Source organism: Rana temporaria, chromosome 11 (assembly GCF_905171775.1).
Source record: "Rana temporaria chromosome 11, aRanTem1.1, whole genome shotgun sequence".
Lineage (NCBI taxonomy): Eukaryota > Metazoa > Chordata > Amphibia > Anura > Ranidae > Rana > Rana temporaria.
In genome coordinates, this window is record NC_053499.1 from 84,552,346 (window position 1) to 84,574,324 (window position 21,979).

The following is a 21,979-nucleotide window of genomic DNA, read 5'->3' on the forward strand; positions in this document are numbered from 1 at the left end:
CCTGTCAAAGGCCTTCTCTGCATCCAAGGATAGGAGCAGAGAAGGCCTTTGTTGCACCTTTGCTAAATGGATAATATTTATCATGCGCCGAGTGGCATCTGAGGTTTGTCTGTTTTTAGTGAAACCTGATTGGTCTGGGTGTATCAATGTGGGCATAATATCTACTAACCTTGTGGCGATTAGTTTAGCGTATACTTTGAGGTCTATGTTGAGTAATGAGATTGGTCTAAAATTTGCTGGGGAAGTGGGTTCTTTTCCTGGTTTGGGGAGTGCCACGATGAGGGCTTCCAGCATTTCTGGTGGAAATGAGGCAGAAGCAGCCGCTGATTGGAACATCTGCAATAAACAGGGCATTAGTAGAGATTTGAATTCTTTATAGTATTCGCTGCTAAAGCCGCCAGGGCCTGGTGATTTGTTAAGGGGTAGGGAGTCTATGACTTTAGAGATTTCACTATCGGTAAAGGGAAGATTGAGAGAATTAAGTTGTTCAGCTGACAGCTTGGGGATGTCTATTTTCTCTAGAAATTGGGAGATAAGCTCAGGAGTTGGTTGGAAAGTAGACGGGTCATCTTTAAGGTTGTATAGTTTGCCATAGAAGCAGCTGAAGGCATCTGAAATTTGTTGGGGGTGGGACACTTTCTGGGCAGAGACAGGGTGTGTCACAAAGGGGATTTTTAGTTTGTATCCATGTCCCTTAAGGGCCCGTGACAATAGTTTACCTGCCTTGTTGCCTGACGCGTAATAGGTCATCTTTAAGCGTTTAGAGGCCCGTTCAAAATTTTCTAAGAGGTGTAGTCTCAGGTTGAACCGAAGTTTAGTAAATTGTTCAGACACTATGACATTAGGGTTAAGTTTATTTTTGCTGTCTAGATTAGAGATTTGTTTCATGATCTCTGCGAAATGCTTCTGCCTCTGCTTTTTATACCTTGCCCTTGCCTGGATGAAAATGCCGCGGATGAATGCCTTATGGGCATTCCAAAGTGTGAAGGGGCTTTGCACTGAACCTAGATTGTTTCTAAAGAATTCAGAAATATGGGTCTGGATTCTGTCTTTAAGTTCTTTATCCTGTAGGAGAAAAGTGTTAAGTCTCCAAACTGGAGTTTGTTTGCAAGATGCAAAATCAGCCACAGACATTACCACAGAAGCATGATCACTCCATGAAATATTATTAATTGTTACAGACTTAACCTGAAATAATACTCTCTGTTCTACCAAAAAAAGATCTATCCTTGTATAAACACAGTGAGGTATGGAGAAAAAAGTAAAATCTTTTTCGTTGTCGTGGAGACAGCGCCAGGCATCATAGAGGTTGTTCTTAATAATCGATGGAGCCAGCTCCGGGAGATGGCGTGTAGAGGTGGTGGTAGAGTCTATAGCTGGATCAGGGGTCACGTTAAAGTCACCACATATAATAAGTAAACCTTGTTGGACTTGTCGGACTTTCTTCATTAATTTGTTGAAAAAGTGCACTTGATGCTTGTTAGGGGAGTAGACGTTGACGATTGTGTAAGTGGTGTTGTCCAGATCACATGTTAGAATTAGGAATCTTCCTAGAGGGTCTTTGATGACTGTGTGCATTTGAAATGCCACAGTATCTCTGATGGCAGTTAGGACTCCCTTGGTTTTGGAATCCGCGTTAGCTGTGAACACATGTGGAAAACTACCATGTGAGCATTTAGGCGGGGCCTTTGCACAAAAGTGTGTTTCCTGGGCGCACACTATATCACAATGATGGGTAAGTGCCTCTTTCCATAAGGATTTTCGCTTGACTGGGTGATTAAGCCCTTTAGTGTTCATAGACAGAATATTAAGTGGCATGGTGTGGTGGGGTGAGGGATGCTAACTGGTGGCAGAAGGCATTCCTAGGCAGTCCCAAGGGATCTATTACCACTACCTTTGGATGGGTAGAATGATCATATAACATCAGATCGATAGTAGAAATACAGTACTCACATGACCATATGTATGCGACCACTCGGCGTCTTGATAGGATCGAGGATTGTATCATGTGATCTATGGTGCGGAGAACGGTTGACATGGTGTTCGACATCCAGTATAGAGAAGAGGTAGAGAGTTGGCTAGCAAACCAAAAAAAAGGTAGAAAAAAAAAGGAGAAAGTAAAAGAACAAAACATGTGTAAACACAACGCAGCAACGCAGCAATCTGCAGCAACGCGCTGCAGATTGCAACTTGCAACGGGGGGGGGGGTAAAGTTAGAACGGACTGAGTCGGTTCCGGGTTCAGGGAACTTAGGTGTGGATAGAGCCCATGGCCCACTTCAGGTGTGTGACTTAGCATTCCTGGCTGTGACCTGTTTCCATTCGGGTTCTACCCTGCGAGGAGTGCGGTCTATTGAATGCGCTTCAGTGCTATCGGGTAGGATACCCCATTCTTTGAGTAGGTCAAGACCTTTTTCTAAAGAGGTAATTGTAAAGGTGCGATTATCTTTGGTAACTGAGATTTTAGTTGGATATCCCCAGCGGTAGATGATCCTATGATTACGGAGCACTTTGGTCACAGTGTTCAGATTCCGCCGTTTCAGCAAAGTATATTGGGACAGGTCTGCATAGAACTGCAGATCTTGATATTGTTGGGGGATTGATTCGTGCTTCCGCATCAATATCATAAGTTGTTCTTTAATATGGAAGAAATGCAGCCTTAATAGTACATCTCTGGGGACCTGATCAGGGAGATGGGACGGCTTAGGCAAGCGATGTATTCGGTCGATCGTGACGTCCAAATCGGCAAGATCTGGGATGAGGGCCTTAAACATGGTGGCGGCATATTGGCACAGGTCAGGTGGAAGTACAGATTCTGGGATCCCTCTAATCTTTAGATTGTTCCTCCTCGACCTGTCTTCCAGATCTGCTAGCTTTGCTTTAACCCATTCAGAGTCACCTTCCCTTTCCTCATTTGCGTCTACCAGATCATTTATGGTTGTGGCGTATTCCTCCATTTTAGTCTCTATATGATCCACTCTCCTGCCCACATCTTGGATATCTTTACTGAGGCGATGCATGCATGTCGCCATATCTGACTGCAGAGTGCTCCTTAATGAAATCAGCATGTCTTTTAGGACAGTATCAACTACTGGTTGATTTTGTGTGGGATAAGATACAATAGAGTTGGGCAGATCCCGCGTGTCATCCCCGGAGTCTGAGGCCTGGCTCCCATCCAGGCTTGCGGCCAGGTCGGATCTCCCACCATCTAACCTGGGTTTGGATTTAGCTGGGCTGCGGGTGGATGGGGTCGAGGGAGCAGATGACATGATGTCAGGGGATAATAATATTTTTGCCCGAGTACCTGCATTAGCTGGTTTCTTCAGCGTGGAGGAGTGTGCAGGCGAGCAGGCCTCGGCGCCATCTTGTTTCTCGGCTCTCCCGTGTGGGGCGAAAAAGTCCGTGAGCCGTTGTGGTTTCCTGTCCTGGTGACGCTTCCCGGTCATGACGGTGGTCTCTCGGGCAGTTCCCCTGAGTTTCGTGGGTGTAATCGGGCTGTACACGGGTTGCTGGGTGCCGCTACAGTTCCCTTCGCTCCGGAGCTCCGGTCTTATGCGTCCATCCGGCTCGCGCTCCAAGCCACGCCCCCCGCCTGCAGAATATTTTGACACTCTGTTTAAACGCTGTGAAGATTTTGACACCTGCCTTCATGCCAGTAAAGCCTTCGTTGTTTTAGCCCCTGTTGTGGACTGTGTTATTACCATCCTAATTAGCGGGGATACGGAGGCCCCCGGAGCTGTAGTTTCCCGGGGTATTCCAAGACTACAGTGGCGTCACGTGACAGAGAGGATTAATACCATCTGGCCCTCACTAAGGGTTAATACCACCTGACCCTGGGCTCCTAGCCCCAAGAACCAAGTAGCTAACCATCAAGCGCATGTGTGTGGCAGTGGGGCTCACCCTCCCTGGTCACCACACCCTTCCTGAGGGTTGTGCTGGAAGCATCCTAGACAGGTCATCTCCCGCATGGTGACGGAGGTGACTGTTGGCCCGGCTGCTGCCACTCAGCCCTACAAACCGGTCATATGTGTGCCCTGGAGCGCCTAGCTCACCGGCCACCCGTAGAGCGACGGGCATGTCGTGGACGACCCAGTGCGTAACTATGGTTGGCACACGCTCGATGGCCGGAACTGGGGGGACTACAAGGATCTGGGATCCAGCCTGACGCCCAGTCGGCAGTTTTTCGAAGATCATAGGAAAAAAATAAAACCCCAAAAAAATCCAAAACTGAATTTGAAATGAAGCCTCCAGGCCTATGGGCCCGAAGGGAGCCATTTCTTCTCTTTAACTAGGCAGAAAAAAACTAAGCTGCTTGGTGCAGGCTGAGGGGACATAGCCAGTAGGACCGCCCCCCTGGGCGGGGCTGTTCAGCTTTTGAAGTTAACACTTTCTGCCTAGTCACTCCTAAAGGAAGGCTAATACCCACTTTGTCAAGATTAAGGCTGTGTCCGTCCATGAATGAAAGAGAAAACTAAACAGTAAAGTCAGACCATTTTTTTTTGTATAATGTGAAAGATGTTACGCTGCGAGAATCGTGATCTTTATTTTAAGGGAAAAAAATGCGATTCTCATTTTATCCAGAATCGCGCAGCTCTAATGTAAACCAACATTTTTTCTCAAGTAGGTAAGTGGATGTAAAGAACTGATGTAAAAAAATATGTAAAAAATTATGTTAACTGAACTGAACTGGTGACTGAACTGATGAAACAAACGGAAGGCATATGTAAAAGGGGCCTAATGCATTCTGTGTATGTATTCTATTCTAAAGACATGGATGAGCGAGTTTTGGGTGAAGGAACTTGACTGGCCTAAGTCCTGACCTCAACCTGATAGAACACCTTTGGGATGAATTATAGCGGAGACTGCGAGCCAGGACTTCTCTTCCACATCAGTGCCTGACCTCACAAATTTGCTTCTGGAAGAATGGTCAAACATTTTCATAGACACACTCCTAAACCCTGTGGACAGCCTTCCTAGAAGAGTTGAAGCTGTTATAGCTGCAAAGGGTGGGCCAACTCAAAATTGAACCTACAAACTAAGACTGGGATGCCATTATCGTACAGGTGCGTGTAAAGGCAGGCATCCCAATACTTTTGACAATATAGTGTATATGCTATACTTTCCTGTAGCTTTGATTAAAGGGGGTTGTTTTTTGCCCCCAAAAACACATAAGCTGTTTTTCATCTGTGAACCATTAGATTTATGGGGTTCCAATGTGTAGCTATGAACCAGGCTATGGGGAGATGGGTTCTTTAGTAATCTCCTCTATTTTACCTTTCTAGGAGAGGACCCAAGCACTGACAGCATGACCCACGCACTCAAAAATACAAGCATAACAGTTCAGAAGCATGTACTGTATACATTTCATACACAGCTTATATAAATATGGTGTATTTTAAGTAAAGCCTATTTTGAGCTATTATTGAAAAGTTTAAAGCGGTTGTAAAGGTTAGTTTTTTATTTTCTAAATAGGTTCCTTTAAGCTAGAGCATTTTTGTTCACTTACCTTTTCCTTCGATTTCCCTTCTAAATGTTTTTTTCTTTGTCTGAATTTCTCACTTCCTCATCCGAGCTGTTCTGGCTGTGGGTTAGTCAGCGTGCTCGCCCCTTCCCTTGGGACTACATCCCTGCAGGGAGATGCTGTGAACATATAGCCAGATTCAGAGAGACGGGCGCATCTTTAGTTAGGCATAGCACATCTCATATGCGCTACGCCGACATAACATTGAGAGGCAAGTAGTGTATTCACAGAAAAAAAGAGAAAAAATTGCGCATACCATATGTGAAAATTAAAAATAACAACTGCGTCTCAAAAATGTTATACAACACCAAAAATACAAAATAAAAGGAAGGAGTCGCGACTCCTTCCTTTTATACTGTATTCACAAAGCACTTGCTCCCATATGTACGCCGGTGTAAAGTAAATGGGCCGGCGTAAGCCCGCGTAATTAAAATTAGCAAGGCAGTGAGCGTGTTGTATTCAAATGAATCGTGACCCCATGTCAATGCATGGCCAAACGAACGGCACATGCGCGCGCATGCTCAGAATCATGTCGCAAAAAACCATCACGAAACCTCACTTACGCCCAGCCCCATTCACGTACGACTTATGTAAACAACGTAAAATCCGACGGCACTTCCGACGTCCATACCCTAAACGACCAGCTTTTTGGTGGTTTAACTTTACGCCGGAAAAACGCCTTGGGTAAACGACGTAGGTTACAGCAACGGCGCAAGTACGTTCGTGAATCGGCGTATCTAGCTCATTTACATATTCAACGCGTAAATCAACGGAAGCGCCCCTTGCGGCCAGCGTAAATATGCACCCAAGATATGACGGCGTAGGAGACTTACGTCGGTCGTATCTTGGCAAAATTCAGGCATATCTCATTTTAAGAATGAGCGCATAGATACGACGGCGCACATTCGGACTTAAGACGGCTTATCTACCGATACGTCGGCGTAAGTCTCTCTGAATCTGGCTAATAGTGTCTCCCTGCAGGGATCTAGTCCCAAGAGAGGGGGCGAGCACGCTGAATAACCCACAGCCAAAATGGCTTGGATGATGAGGGGCAAGCTTACTGAGGAGGCACAAGAAGTGAGAAATTCAGACAAAGAACAAAAACATTTAGAAGTGAAATCGAAGGAAAAGCTAAGTGCACTAGCTTAAAGCGGGGGTTCACCCTTAGAGGGCACTTTTCCCCCTTAGATTCCTGCTCGTTTTTACTAGGGGAATCGGCTATTTATTTTAAAATATGTGCAGTACTTACCCGTTTACGAGACGCATCCTCTCCGTCGCTTCCGGGTATGGGCTTCGGAATGGGCGTTCCTTCTTGATTGACAGGTTTCCGAGAGGCTTCCGACGGTCGCATCCATCGCGTCACGATTTTCCGAAAGAAGCCGAACGTCGGTGCGCAGGCGCAGTATAGAGCCGCACCGACGTTCGGCTTCTTTCGGCTACGAGTGACGCGATGGATGCGACCGTCGGAAGCCTCTCGGAAGAATGTCAATCAAGAAGGAACGCCCGCTCCCGAAGACCCATACCCGGAAGCGACGGAAGAAGATGCAGCTCGAAAACGGGTAAGTACTGCACATATTTTAATATAAATAGCCGATTCCCCTAGACTGAACGAGCAGGAAGCTAAGGGGAGATTTTTTTTTTTTTTTTAAATGGGTGAACTCCCGCTTTAAAGGAACCAATTTAGAAAATAAAAAATAAACCTTTACAACCCCTTTAACATAATTTGACTATGACTTACACAATTTTACAAGCTTACATTCCTTGTTACAGATTAGCCTCAGAAGGAGCTCTAAGGGCAGTTCATTTATTCTATGTTTCTCGTAACAGCAGTTATAATAAGATATTACATGAGTTTTACCAAGTCACTTTACTCACAGACATTCCTTGTGGAAAAGGATTCTACAAAACTAAAAAGTGGAGTCTGTATACTTGAGCAAACCTGGTTGCCTCCATTGACATAAATAATGACTACAGCTTAATGGTACTTTAATTCAATAACTATAGTTAGAAACATAGGCCCGGATTCACATACATTGGTGCATATTTATGCCGCCGTAGCGTATCTTCTTTATGCTATGCCGACGCAGCGCAGAGAGACAAGCACCAAATTCACAAAGCACTTGCCACCAAATCTGCGCTGGGTTTCTTAGGTGTAAGTCGTCGTAAGTGGAAGTGGGCGTGAGCCATGCAAATGAGGCGTGACCCCATGCAAATGATGGGCCGAGTGCCACAAAGATACGAATAACGAACAGCACATGCGCCGTCCCGTGGACGCATCCAGTGCGCATGCTCAGAATCACGTCGGAACTACTCCCTAAGATACGCCGGATCACTGCCTGCGACGTGAACGTAACCTACGCCTAGTCATATTCACGTACAACGTAAACGACAAAAGATACGAAGGCTTGTATTCCCTGGTCCATACCTTTGCATGGGTTGCGCCTTATATATGGGGAATAACTTTAAGCCGGACATACTACTTACGCAAACCGCGTATATTATACGCTGGGTGCAAGTACGTTCGTGAATCGACATATCTCCCTCATTTCCATATTTGAATAGGCAATCAATGGGAGCGCCACATGCGTCCAGCGTAAATATGCGCCCACGATACACCGGCGTAGGCAAGTTACGTCGGTTGGATGAAGCCTATTTTTAGGCGTATGTCAGTTTGTGGGCACGGCACATTGATACGATGGGGCATATTTGCACTTACGCGGCGTATCTCGAGATACGTCGGCGTAAGTGCTTTGTGAATCCGGGTCATACGTATAGACATGCCAATTTCAGAAAATAGTAGCAAGCCCTACAAATAAATAACCACATTTTGCCATCCTTAAAAACAGTCAAAAAAGTAATTACGGTAGGTCAACAGGCAATGATAATAAGATACATACTTTGCCATGACATTGCGAACATTGCTTGCATAGAGAAAATAATCTTTCTTCTCTTCTTCTGAAGGAACATACACAGGAAGGAACTTGAAGGAAAGAAACAAATGTAAATTGCATTTAACTTTGTTAAAGAAGTGTCTAAGCACCAATAAGATACACTCTTAATTAAGAGGCTACCCTAAGACCCCTTTCACACTGTAGCGTATTGCAGGCGCTATATCGTTAAAAATAGCGCCTGCAATCCACCCTAAAAGAGCTGTCACATCCTCAGGCTTTCACACTGGAGCGTTGCGCTAGCAGAGCGGTAAAAAAAGTCCTGCTAGCCGCATCTTTGGAGCGGTGTGTATACCGCTCCTCCACCGCTGCTGCCCATTGAAATCAATGGGACAGCGCGGCTATTCCGCCCGCAATGCGTTGCTTCAGCAGTGCATTGTGGGCGGTTTTAACCCTTTCTCGGTCGCTAACCGCCCATAGCGTCGGCGGTAAAAATAGCGGAGTTTTACCGCAGACGCTTTGGGCAGCTCAGTGTGAAAGGGGTCTAAAAATGTATCACAAAATATTTAAAAAAAATACACACACACACAAAAAGATAAAAAACATGGTGGAATGTTTAAAGTCTCATATTGAACTGCTCATTTTAACCAAATAGTCCCTGGAATTTATTAAAACTGGAGCATTCAGAATGTGGAGCAGCTGTGCATGATAACCAATTAGCTTCTAGTTTTCATTTATAAAAGCTTAAAGAGGATCTTCAGTAAGTATGAACAAAATTTAAAGTCAGCAGCTACGGATACTTTTTGGACATTCCAGTGCTGTCCTCACACTGGCCAGCTCTTCACTTGTCATTGAGTCCCCGGCTCTGGCATGTTAACTAAAGGAAGCTAGCTATGACTATGCAGTTTCATGTCAGTTTTCCACTGTGCATGCACTAGACCTGTGATGTGTCCCACTGCATTTAAGGAGGGGGGGGGGGTCTCGGGAAACCCAAGTAGACTTAGCTGCTGATACCTGTCAAAACCAAGTAACCCCCCCCCCCCCCCCCAAAAAAAAAAAAAAAAGGTATCCAAAAGTGATTGAGGAGTTAGGAAGGAGGCAGAAAAATGTAACTTCCCCTTTTAGGTGAAGTTCCACTTTAACTGAGCAAGTTGAACACAGAAGCCAATTGGTTGCCATGCATAGCTGCCCCAGATTCTGTCTGCTGCAGATATAATAAATTCCTCCCAACAATACTCAAAAAAATGCACAGACTCAGAGAATTTCCCAAGAGAATAAAATCCCATGCAACATCAAGTATAATAACTTCAATCCACAACTAAGTAGATGCAGTGCTTTATGTTGTAATGTATCTCCCAAAAAGGCACATCAAATGTGCTGGCAGACAAAAGCAACACCAAATTTGTTTATATCCGTGTGTATATGCTTATTCTCCAGACATAGCGCTGTTCAATAATAGTTGTAATCCAACCTGACTTGACCATCTATGGGTACTGTGAGAATGAAGAAAAAACTGCACTAAATCCACATGTGAAAATAAAAAAGCTGCAAGCACTCCAACAAACAAAGTATATCAGGAATAGGAACAAATAGTGCAGCGCTGAATAAATCAATCAAACATAATGTGACTGATAAAGTGACATAAAAGCAATAAATGCTAAGTGAAAAATATCACAATTAGATACAGTGGTGTGGAAAAACTCCTTCCAAATAGAGACACTGAATGTTGAATGGCCGATAGCCTGAGAGAATCAAGGTTACTTCACATAAGGGAAGGATGCAATCCAATCCAATTGCTGCGCTATTTGAGAGATAAAAAGTTGCAATGACCGCCATTGTATTCTCTAGGGTCTCTGCTAAAAAAACATACATAAAGTTTGGGGGTTCTATGTAATTTTCTAGCAAAAAAATGATGAGTTTTACATGTAGGAGTGAAGTGCCAGAATTGGCCTGAATGGGAAGTGGTTAATAGAAGAAAGGATTTTGCTTACTTTGGAAACTACAACTTGACATTGCATGCTATTATTATGCTTATGATCTATCAGAACACCCAGATCCTTTGCCGCCATTAATTTCCCCAGTTGTACTCCTCCTCCATGATGCGTGCATATTCTTAGCCCCCAAGTGCATAACTTTACATTTGTCAACATCAAACTTAATTTGAATTAAAGTGCATTAAAGCGGGGGTTCACCCGAAAAAAAATTTTTAACATTAGATTGAGGCTAATTGTGGGAAGCACAATCGGGTGTTTTTTTTTAAATCAATGCAGTACATACCTTTTTAGAGATAGATGTTCTCCGCGGCTTCCAGGCATGATCTTCGGGACTGGGCGTTCCTATTTGATTGACAGGCTTCCGAACGTCGCATACAGCACGTCACGAGTTGCCTATATGGCGCCTGCGCAGAGACGTTTGGCTACTTTCGGCAACTCGTGACGCGCTGTATGCGACGGTCGGAAGCCTGTCAATCAAATAGGAACGCCCAGTCCCGCAGTCCATACCCGGAAGTGGCGGACAACATCTATCTCTAAAAAGTTATGTACTGCATTGATTTAAAAAAAAAAACACCCGATTGTGCTTCCCACAATTAGTCTCAATCTAATGTTAAAAATTTGTTTTTTGGGTGAACCCCCGCTTTAAGGTCTACTTGTAAATTGGAGTCATCCTGTAAGGATGTTATTCCACTGCATAGCTTGGTGTCATCTGCAAAGACGGAAATAGTAATTTTAATCCCAGACCCTAAATCATTAAAAAAAATATTATAAAAAGGAAGGGTCCCAACACTGAACCTTGGGGTACACCACTAATAACCTTGGATTAGTCAGATTAATGCCGCGTACACACGATTATTTTTCTGCATGAAAAAAAAAACGAAGTTTTTTGGCATGTAGAAAAAACAATGTTTTTCCAACTTCATCATTAAAACGACGTTGCCCACACACCATCGTTTTTAAATAATGCTCTAGCAAAGCGTGGTGACGTACAACACGTACAACGGCACTATAAAGGGGAAGTTCCATGCGGATGATGCCACCCTTGGGGCTGCTTTAGCTGATTCCGTGTTATTAAAAGACGATTCACGCTTTTCTGTCTGTTACAGCATGATGAATGTGCTTACTCCATTATGAATGGTAGTTTTACTAGAATGAGCGCTCCCATCTCATAACTTGCTTCTGAGCATGTGCGGGTTTTTAACGTTGTTTTAGCCCACACACGATCATTTTTTACAACCCGAAAAACGACATTGTTTAAAACGTCGTTAAAAAATGCAGCATGCTCGAAATAATTTTTTTATGTTTTTCAGAAGCCGAAAAATGATGTGAAGCCCACACACGATCATTTAAAATGACATTTTTTTAAAACAACGTTTTTTTCATGCCGAAAAATGATCGTGTGTACGCGGCATCAGAGTCATTAACCACTACTCTCTGAATATGGGGCCAGATTCACAGAATAGATATGACGGCGTATCTCCTGATACACCGTCGTATCTCTTGTCGTATCTATGCGGCTGATTCATAGAAACAGTTCCGCATAGATAGCCCTAAGATCCGACAGGTGTAATTGACTTACACTGTCTGATCTTAGGAGGCAGTACCTCGGCCGCCGCTGGGTGGAGTTTGCGTCGTTTTCCAGTGTCGGGTTTGCAAATTAGCAGTTACGGCGATCCACAAAGGTTTTCGCGTTCATTACGTCGGCGCAAGTCTTTTTTTCGCGTCGCAAAGTTAAGTGTGCTATTAACATGGTGTTAAATTACTCCACCATGTTAAAGTATGGCCGTCGTTCCCGCGTCGATTTTGAATTTTTTTTTTTTGGCGTAAGTACGTTACGCACGTCGCGATTCACAAACACGTCACGCCGCCGTAGTTTCGCGCAAAGCACGTCGGGAAAATTGCGAACGGAGCATGCGCAGAACGTCTGGTGCGGGAGCGCGCCTAATTTAAATGGTACACGCCCCATTTGAATTGGGCGGGCTTGCGCCGGACGGGTTTACGTTACACCGCCGCAAGTTTACAGGTAAGTGCTTTGTGGATCAGGCACTTACACTGAAAACTTGCGGCGGTGTAACGTAAATGGGTTACGTTGCGCCGCCGCAATTGTACCAGAATCTGGCCCATGGTCTTTTAGACAGTTTTCTATCCATTTACAAACTGATTTTTTTCAAGACTGTAGACTTTACCTTACACATTAGCAGTGTGTGGGGAACTGTCAAACGCTTTTGCAAATACCAACAACTTTTTCTTATTTTCAGTATGTCAACTATAATGCAATCTAAGATTTAGGTTAATGTATAAAGTGTCACCGGCGCAAAAAAATATAATTTAAATTTAAATTGAATACTAAGGATCTGCTGCAATAATATGTACACCTCGAAGAAGTGTAAAAAAAATGTATTTCATAGTAAAGTGAATTATATTAAAAAATGCTATAAACTCAAGCCAGTGAAAAAAATATATATATAAAATAAGTGTTCAATGTTATACAATATATACACAATATGTAAAAAAATATATATACAAAAAAATATATATAAAACGTCTCTGGAAAGTGTATCAAAAGTTGATCCAATATATAAAAAAAAAAAAAGAAAACCAAATGAATTCCAATTCAAATAAAGATGGAGAAGTCCTATGCTCGTGGTGCTCCTTGTAGTGAATACATTAATAAATGTGCGATTATTCTTCCACCAGATAAATCGTGCCACCGTCACGTCATGGACACTCACCAGACCCAGATTTATAAAATGCCTCAAATTACGCAATCCTCCTCCTCCTCCCTTATATTCACAAGGTTCCCGATAGTGCCTTAATATCTCAAAAACAAGGGACTCATCATAGTGCAGTATAGTGCAGAAACCGATTTATTATTAAAATTGTAAAAACAAAGGCTCACTCACAAGTGTAGTGCCTCAGACCGGCACTGAGTCCTTCTAGCAGTACCGAGCGCAGAAGCCGCTCGCCAGTTTGTGGATCCTCCTAGGTCGGCGTGCGCTCCATGCCTCCGTTTCCTTGCAGTTCAGAGGCAGGGGATGACGTGTGACGTATTTACACCCAACGTGCTACCCAGAAGCCTCTACACGTTTTGCAATCAACCTTGCGTCGTCAGGAAGCTTCAGTTGGTGATGGTGGCACGATTTATTTGGTGGAAGAATAATCACACGTTATTCATGTATTCACTACAAGGAGCACCACGAGCATTGGACTTCTCCATCTTTATTTGAATTGGAATTCATTTGGTTTTCTTTATTTTTTTTTAATATTGGATCAACTTTTGCTACACTTTCCAGAGAAGTTTTACATACATATATATATATATATATATATATATATATATATATATATATATATATATATTTTTTTTTTTAATACATATTCTGTATATATTGTATAATTGAACACTTATTTTATATTTATGTTTTTTTTTTTTTCACTGGCTTGAGTTTATAGGCTAAGTTTTAGGCTAACTTGTAACAAAGTGGCTGGTTTAAAAAAAAAAAAAAATTGACTGAAAGTGGTTGTCTTAACGTGCTAGTTTTTGATTTTGTTTTTTGTTTTAATGCTAAAAAAATATAGTGTGCACTCTAAAACAATCTGTTAAATATACTTACTGCCCCGAATAATTGTAATCTGTAAAAGTATTGTCTTACCTCCACTTCCACGTTGGTGCAGAACTGACATACAGTCATAAGCAAAAGTTTTGCACTAAAAGAAAAAGAAAATGTAATACAAAACATTTCCGTATTTTATGTACATATAATTTATTTTTTGCTTTCAAAATAATTTTATTGGTAACAAGGAAAAATACCAGGTATAGCAGTATACAAAACCACAGGATATCACATGTATAAGAGTCAACAGAATAGAAAAGTTACAATAATAAGAGTTAAGAATAACAGGATAAACACAAGAGAGCCTGTGGGTCAATGACTAAGTGAGAATCACAAATAACCTGGTCGGCAATAATGAACCGTACAAAACCATAACAGAGAAAAACTGAGAAGAGATTCCAAACAATATAAAGGGGGAGAGGGAGGGAAGGAGGGAAGGAAAACAAGGGGGTAGGTCAGTTCTGAATTCTAAAAATGAACCAAGGATTCCATTTGGCGTCAAATATGGGAATAGAGTCGTGCAACGTATGATAACATCATTTGTTCAACTCTTGTTATAATCAGCGAGAATGGAACGGAGTCCGTTTTCCAGCTCAGGGCAATCGCCCATTGCACAGCTATACAAATCGAATGGATCAGTTTCATAAGGGGTCTTGGAGAGTCTTGTAAGCTTTCAAATAGGAGGCAGTGAATATGTGTTAGAGCCATGCGTCCACCCGCCAATTTATCAATTAGTCCCAACGTTTCAGTCCAGGTGGGCCGTAATTTGTCACATTCCCAAAATAAATGAAAATAGGAGCCCGGGAGGTTACAGCCTCTAAAGCATAAGGGGGATACCTGTGGGAACATCCCATTAAGACGCACTGGAGTGTAATACCAGCGGGTCAACAATTTTATAGCCGTTTCCCTAATAGTGAGGGAGAGAGTGCATTTTCTCATATTAAAGTGGAGTTTCCATCCCAATTTTTTTTTTCATTATTGTGCTCATTAGACCTAAAAAAGTAAAAAAAAATATGTATTTTTTTTTACTCATCTGGAAATGCCTGTTGCTATGCGGTCCCACGAAATCTGCCTTTTAAAACACCTAGGATTTTGACATCTCCCTCTAATGCTCCTGGGAAATGTGTGTCATCATTTCCCAGGATGCAGTGCGCTGTCCAATTATCACTCCCCATCCAAGACTTCCAGGAAGTAAGTGCTTGTAGGCTTCACAATGCCCACAAGCAAAATGACAACGGTGTAGACATAGTTTTATAAACTATCTTTTTTGAATATCTATGCGGATCGGCAGCGGATTGTAAAATATTAATTGACCGGATTTATATTATAAAAACGCAGGATGAAAGGACATACATTTAAAAAATGCTAATTGTGGTTGGAACTTTAAGCCAGCCCGATGTCCAGTCTAATTCATCCGCCGCCTGATTGAGCTCCTGTTCCCATTGGGACCTATACTTGAGTATAGGGGATTCTATGGTGGAGACCAAAGAACTATAAATTCCTCTTTGGCGAGGGGTAGGGATGAGCCGAATACCCCCCGTTCGGTTCGCACCAGAACCTTCGAACGGACCGACCGTTCGTGTGAATTTAGAACCCCATTGACGTCTATGAGACTCCAACGTTCGAATTCAAAAGTGCTCATTTTAAAGCCTAATATGCAAGTTATTGTCGTAAAACGTCTTTGAGAACCCGGGTCTTGCCCCAGGGAACATGCATCAATGGAAAAAAAGTTTTAAAACCTGTAGTTTTTTTCTGGAGCAGTGATTTTAATGATGCTTAAAGTGAAAAAAAAAATTCCTTTAAATATCGTACCTTCTGGGTGTCTATAGTATGCCTGTGAAGTGGCACATGTTTAGAACTGTCCCTGCACAAAATGAGATTACTATAAAAAAAAGTAATTTAAAATTGCTTGCGGTTGGTCCCTGCGATATGGATGAAAATCATTGAGAAAAATAGCACAGACACAGACAGTACACACACCACGTAGCTTTAGGTGCACACTGCAGATGACACAGGCAGTACACCACGTGAGACAACTGCAGCTAGCACAATCACCTGCCTGCCAGTAAATTAGGAAGTGCGGATCTAGCTAAACTATACAGTGTATAAATATATGTACAACACCTGGGATGCATATACAGTGGGGATCGAAAGTTTGGGCACCCCAGGTAAAAAAATGTATTAATGTGCATAACAAAGCCAAGAAAAGATGGAAAAATCTCCAAAAGGCATCACATTACAGATTAGACATTCTTATAATATGTCAAAAAAGTTAGATTTTATTTACATCATTTACACTTTCAAAATTACAAAAAACAAAAAAATGGCGTCTGCAAAAGTTTGGGCACCCTGCAGAATTTATAGCATACACTGCCCCCTTTGCAAAGCTGAGACCTGCCAGTGTCATGGATTGTTCTCAATCACCGTCTGGGAAGACCAGGTCATGTCAATGTCAAAGGTTTTAAATGCCCAAAATCATCTGACCTTGCCCCAACAATCAGCACCATGGGTTCTTCTAAGCAGTTGTCTAGAAAACTGAAACTGAAAATATAGAAAATAATATGACCACAAATATTTGACAACTTTTAGGTGCTTGGGGCCAATAAAGGTCAATATTTGGGTCAGGGGTTGGGGGGAAGGGGATTTTGGGGGGGACTTTTCGCGGCACTGATACAAACAATCTGGTAAAAGGTATCGATATTTATTTAACAAAGAAAATACAAATATAATACAAAAGAAAATTTAAGAACAATCCCCACATTATACATCAGAAAGTAATTAACAGACTGTGTCTTAGTGGAATCGATGACCTCGACCGGTTTCGCGGTTTTACCGCTTCTTCAGGAGGAGATTATGTTATAAAAGGTATGTATAAACAAATGAATAAACAAGCAGAACATACAAAATATGTATACATTGTGTATAATTCAAAACAGCGCATTATACAGTGGAGCAAAGCACTCACCCAGGTTGGTCATATGGTCAGACGTGGAGCCTGGCAAAAGCCTTCTGTGGCACGTGGAGGGGGATATTTTTATTTAGACGGGCTCTAATAGGATAAGGAATAGAATGAGTAATATGTATAGGGGGGATGGTCGGTTAATTATTGAGGTATGGATCACCAGGGGGTGAAGAAGGTGTGTAAGTGACCAAACAGGACAAAAAGGACAAAGAAGGGGGGGGGAAATAAAGAAAAAAGGAGGAAAGAAGGAGGAAGAAAGGAGAAAGAAAGAAGAAAAGGAAAGAGGGGGGGGGAAAGAAAGACTGGGGGGAGAGAAGGATTGAATGGGGAGGTCAATAAGGTAAGGAATAGACAAGGAGAAAAGGGGGACCAGGAGGGTAGGGAAGGGGAGCCTCCAAGGATTGGGAGTGACTTTATATTAGCACAGGGTTGGGGTCACGGAGGAAGGGGGGGGGCGCAGGAGGGGGATGGGGAAAGGAAAAAGGGAAGGGGGAGGGAGAAGTGGGAAAAGGGAAAAGGGGGAAGTAAGGGAAGGGAGGGGGAAAGGACAAAAAGAGGAACGGGAAAAAAGTTTTGGAACGGGGCAGGGGGAAATGGGAAGTGGGAGGGAGGGAGGGGGGAGGGGGAAAGAAAGGGGGGGTTATTGGTAGAAAGGAGAAAGGAAGAAGAGAAGAAAAGAGGGAGAGGGGGGGGGGAAAGTGGTGAAGGAGCAAGAGGATATTGGTTGAAAAAGGAAAAGTAGGCAATGACCATAAAAAGGGGGAATGTAAGGGAAAGGGAAGGGGGAAAAAAGAGCAAAAGTATTGGTGAGGTGTGAAGGGTAAGGAAGGTAAAAAAGGTGAAAAAAGGGGAGGGGGAGAGGGCTGGTGAGGAAAAAGAGGGGGGATTTAACTGTGATCGGGAATTAGAAAAATTAAAAGGGGAAAGGAAATTTAAAGGGAGGGGAAGGAAAAGGGGGAAATTGGGGGGCCAGTGGGAAGCACCAACATATACACATCAAAGGTGCGGTGTTGCATGAAAGATTGTGAAAAATGAAATTCAGTAAAAAAGTGGTAAGTTAAAAGGATCTATCACCAAGCACCTTACTAAAGTTAAAAGTACCCATCACCAGGATAACCAATCAATAATAGGAAAGTTCCCCATAGGGGCCTTACCATCAATACATTAATAATACGCAAATTACTGGGGCACAAGGAATAAGGTAGAATCAGCCTTATGTAGTAGCTTTATATTGCCAGGATAAGGGCAATCGCTGTACAGTCGGTCCAACTGAGGAGTCCAAAGGAGGAGATATTTATCCATAGAGGCAATTACCAGATCAAGGGTAGAGCAGTCTTAGTGACAGGCATCAAGTGTACTCACCTCGAATGCAAGACATTTACATGTGTCCCCAGGGAGAGCGTCCGTGCTAACTCACAGAAGCGGCTGTGTAAGCCGCTTTTGTAAGTATCCCTGGACGGCGTGTGACGTCATCGAATTGCGACGCCGCCGCCGTCCAACGTCCCACCAACCCCTGCACGTGAGTGCGTGGGTGTGTAGCTGCTGACCCAATGGCAATGCGCCAGGTCATAGGCTACAAACTGAGAGCTCCAATTGGTGCTCACAGCCGGGGACGACACACCACGCGCCAATAGGAAGGGAAAAGACCAGGTGCACGGCCCAATCAACCAGCCAGGGTGTCTGAGCTCCGAGAATTCGCTGTATTGTAAACAAAAATACATAGACATTTGCATTGCATGTAAAATGATACACATATTCAATACTAAATATATATAAATAGCGTGGGATTACCCCATCACAATGCTTGGCTGTTAGTTCAGAGTTAAGGGTCTTTTTTGCCAAGATAGGGTATGGAGATAACATCACATAATTACCCTCTAATATCCATATATATATGTATATATATTTTTTGGGGGGCAGGTAGACGCCTCCGCATTAATGCCACAACCTATTTAGGGATAATTGGCAATTAGGACATCAGTGTGTTTTTCCAAAGGGAAGGAAAGACACGGGAAAAAAGGGGGGAAAAAAGGGGGGGGGGGAAACGGGGGGAAAGGACCGCCATCTAGGGGGCTGGAGAAGGATCTCAATACTAGCGTAAGAAAGATTTGTAGGAGTTCATTTCATTTAATCCTGGAAAGGTTGTGGCATCGAGATACTCGATCCACAGACATTCTTTCTGTAAAATAGTCCTATTCCAGTCTCCACCCCGTGGATGTTGTGGAATTATTTCCAAGATAAAAAACCTTACGACAGAAAGGTCATATCTATGATATAGTCCAATATGACGCCCTACTGTTGTTAATTTCCCTACATTTGAATCGTAAAGGTGATCACCCATACGTTGCCGAAATTCTCTAAAGGTCTTGCCTATATAAAAGGCTCCACAAATACAAATCATGAGTAAGCTCTAACGAGCAGGGCCCTCTGATCCCTCCTGTATTGAATTGTATTGTGACTGTACTGTCTTCCCTGATGTAAAGCGCTGCGCAAACTGTTGGCGCTATATAAATCCTGTATAATAATCATAATAATAATAATAAACAATACCCTTCGTGCCACAATTGGCAGAGAATGGGGGGTAAAAGTCCTTGCCATTGGGTAACAGAAAATGATCGCCCTCCATCACCCATGGGCATCTTGTTTACAATACAGCGAATTCTCGGAGCTCAGACACCCTGGCTGGTTGATTGGGCCGTGCACCTGGTCTTTTCCCTTCCTATTGGCGCGTGGTGTGTCGTCCCCGGCTGTGAGCACCAATTGGAGCTCTCAGTTTGTAGCCTATGACCTGGCGCATTGCCATTGGGTCAGCAGCTACACACCCACGCACTCACGTGCAGGGGTTGGTGGGACGTTGGACGGCGGCGGCGTCGCAATTCGATGACGTCACACGCCGTCCAGGGATACTTACAAAAGCGGCTTACACAGCCGCTTCTGTGAGTTAGCACGGACGCTCTCCCTGGGGACACATGTGAATGTCTTGCATTCGAGGTGAGTACACTTGATGCCTGTCACTAAGACTGCTCTACCCTTGATCTGGTAATTGCCTCTATGGATAAATATCTCCTCCTTTGGACTCCTCAGTTGGACCGACTGTACAGCGATTGCCCTTATCCTGGCAATATAAAGCTACTACATAAGGCTGATTCTACCTTATTCCTTGTGCCCCAGTAATTTGCGTATTATTAATGTATTGATGGTAAGGCCCCTATGGGGAACTTTCCTATTATTGATTGGTTATCCTGGTGATGGGTACTTTTAACTTTAGTAAGGTGCTTGGTGATAGATCCTTTTAACTTACCACTTTTTTACTGAATTTCATTTTTCACAATCTTTCATGCAACACCGCACCTTTGATGTGTATATGTTGGTGCTTCCCACTGGCCCCCCAATTTCCCCCTTTTCCTTCCCCTCCCCTTTAAATTTCCTTTCCCCTTTTAATTTTTCTAATCCCCGATCACAGTTAAATCCCCCCTCTTTTTCCTCACCAGCCCTCTCCCCCTCCCCTTTTTTCACCTTTTTTACCTTCCTTACCCTTCACACCTCACCAATACTTTTGCTCTTTTTTCCCCCTTCCATTCCCCCTTTTTATGGTCATTGCCTACTTTTCCTTTTTCAACCAATATCCTCTTGCTCCTTCACCACTTCCCCCCCCCCTCTCCCTCTTTTCTTCTCTTCTTCCTTTCTCCTTTCTACCAATAACCCCCCCTTTCTTTCCCCCTCCCCCCTCCCTCCCTCCCACTTCCCATTTCCCCCTGCCCCGTTCCAAAATTTCTTTCCCGTCCCTCTTTTTGTCCTTTCCCCCTCCCTTCCCTTACTTCCCCCTTTTCCCTTTTCCCACTTCTCCCTCCCCCTTCCCTTTTTCCTTTCCCCATCCCCTTCCTCCGTGACCCCAACCCTGTGCTAATATAAAGTCACTCCCAATTCTTGGAGGCTCCCCTTCCCTACCCTCCTGGTCCCCCTTTTCTCCTTGTCTATTCCTTACCTTATTGACCTCCCCATTCAATCCTTCTCTCCCCCCAGTCTTTCTTTCCCCCCCCCTCTTTCCTTTTCTTCTTTCTTTCTCCTTTCTTCCTCCTTCTTTCCTCCTTTTTTCTTTATTTCCCCCCCCCCTTCTTTGTCCTTTTTGTCCAGTTTGGTCACTTACACACCTTCTTCACCCCCTGGTGATCCATACCTCAATAATTAACCGACCATCCCCCCTATACATATTACTCATTCTATTCCTTATCCTATTAGAGCCCGTCTAAATAAAAATATCCCCCTCCACGCGCCACAGAAGGCTTTTGCCAGGCTCCACGTCTGACCATATGACCAACCTGGGTGAGTGCTTTGCTCCACTGTATAATGCGCTGTTTTGAATTATACACAATGTATACATATTTTGTATGTTCTGCTTGTTTATTCATTTGTTTATACATACCTTTTAGAACATAATCTCCTCCTGAAGAAGCGGTAAAACCGCGAAACCGGTCGAGGTCATCGATTCCACTAAGACACAGTCTGTTAATTACTTTCTGATGTATAATGTGGGGATTGTTCTTAAATTTTCTTTTGTATTATATTTGTATTTTCTTTGTTAAATAAATATCGATACCTTTTACCAGATTGTTTGTATCAGTGCCGCGAAAAGTCCCCCCCAAAATCCCCTTCCCCCCAACCCCTGACCCAAATATTGACCTTTATTGGCCCCAAGCACCTAAAAGTTGTCAAATATTTGTGGTCATATTATTTTCTATATTCAATGGGATGTAGGCACAATTTTTACTCCTTGTACCCTTATTTTAAAAGAGGCGACACTCTCCCCTTTTTTCAATGAAACTGAAAATAGTTGACGCTCACAAAGCTGGAGAAGGCTATAAGAAGATAGCAAAGCATTTTCAGATGTCAATATCCTCTGTTCGGAATGTAATTAAGAAATGCCAGTCATCAGGAACAGTGGAAGTTAAAGCAAGATCTGGAAGACCAAGAAAAATATCAGACAGAACAGCTCGCAGGATT

At 43.2% G+C, this 21,979-nt stretch overlaps 1 protein-coding gene across 2 annotated transcripts in view; it reads right to left on the reverse strand.

The window, feature by feature from the left end:
• Positions 1–21,979, reverse strand: part of LPCAT2 (lysophosphatidylcholine acyltransferase 2) — a 660,866-nt gene that overhangs the window by 225,544 nt on the left and 413,343 nt on the right. For both annotated transcript variants that reach the window (XM_040328743.1, XM_040328745.1), the window contains exons 9-10: positions 14,056–14,110; positions 8,418–8,500 (exon numbers count right to left, since the gene is read on the reverse strand). In XM_040328743.1, the coding sequence (XP_040184677.1) occupies positions 8,418–8,500; positions 14,056–14,110 (138 nt within the window). The remainder of the gene's footprint in view (positions 1–8,417; positions 8,501–14,055; positions 14,111–21,979) is intronic.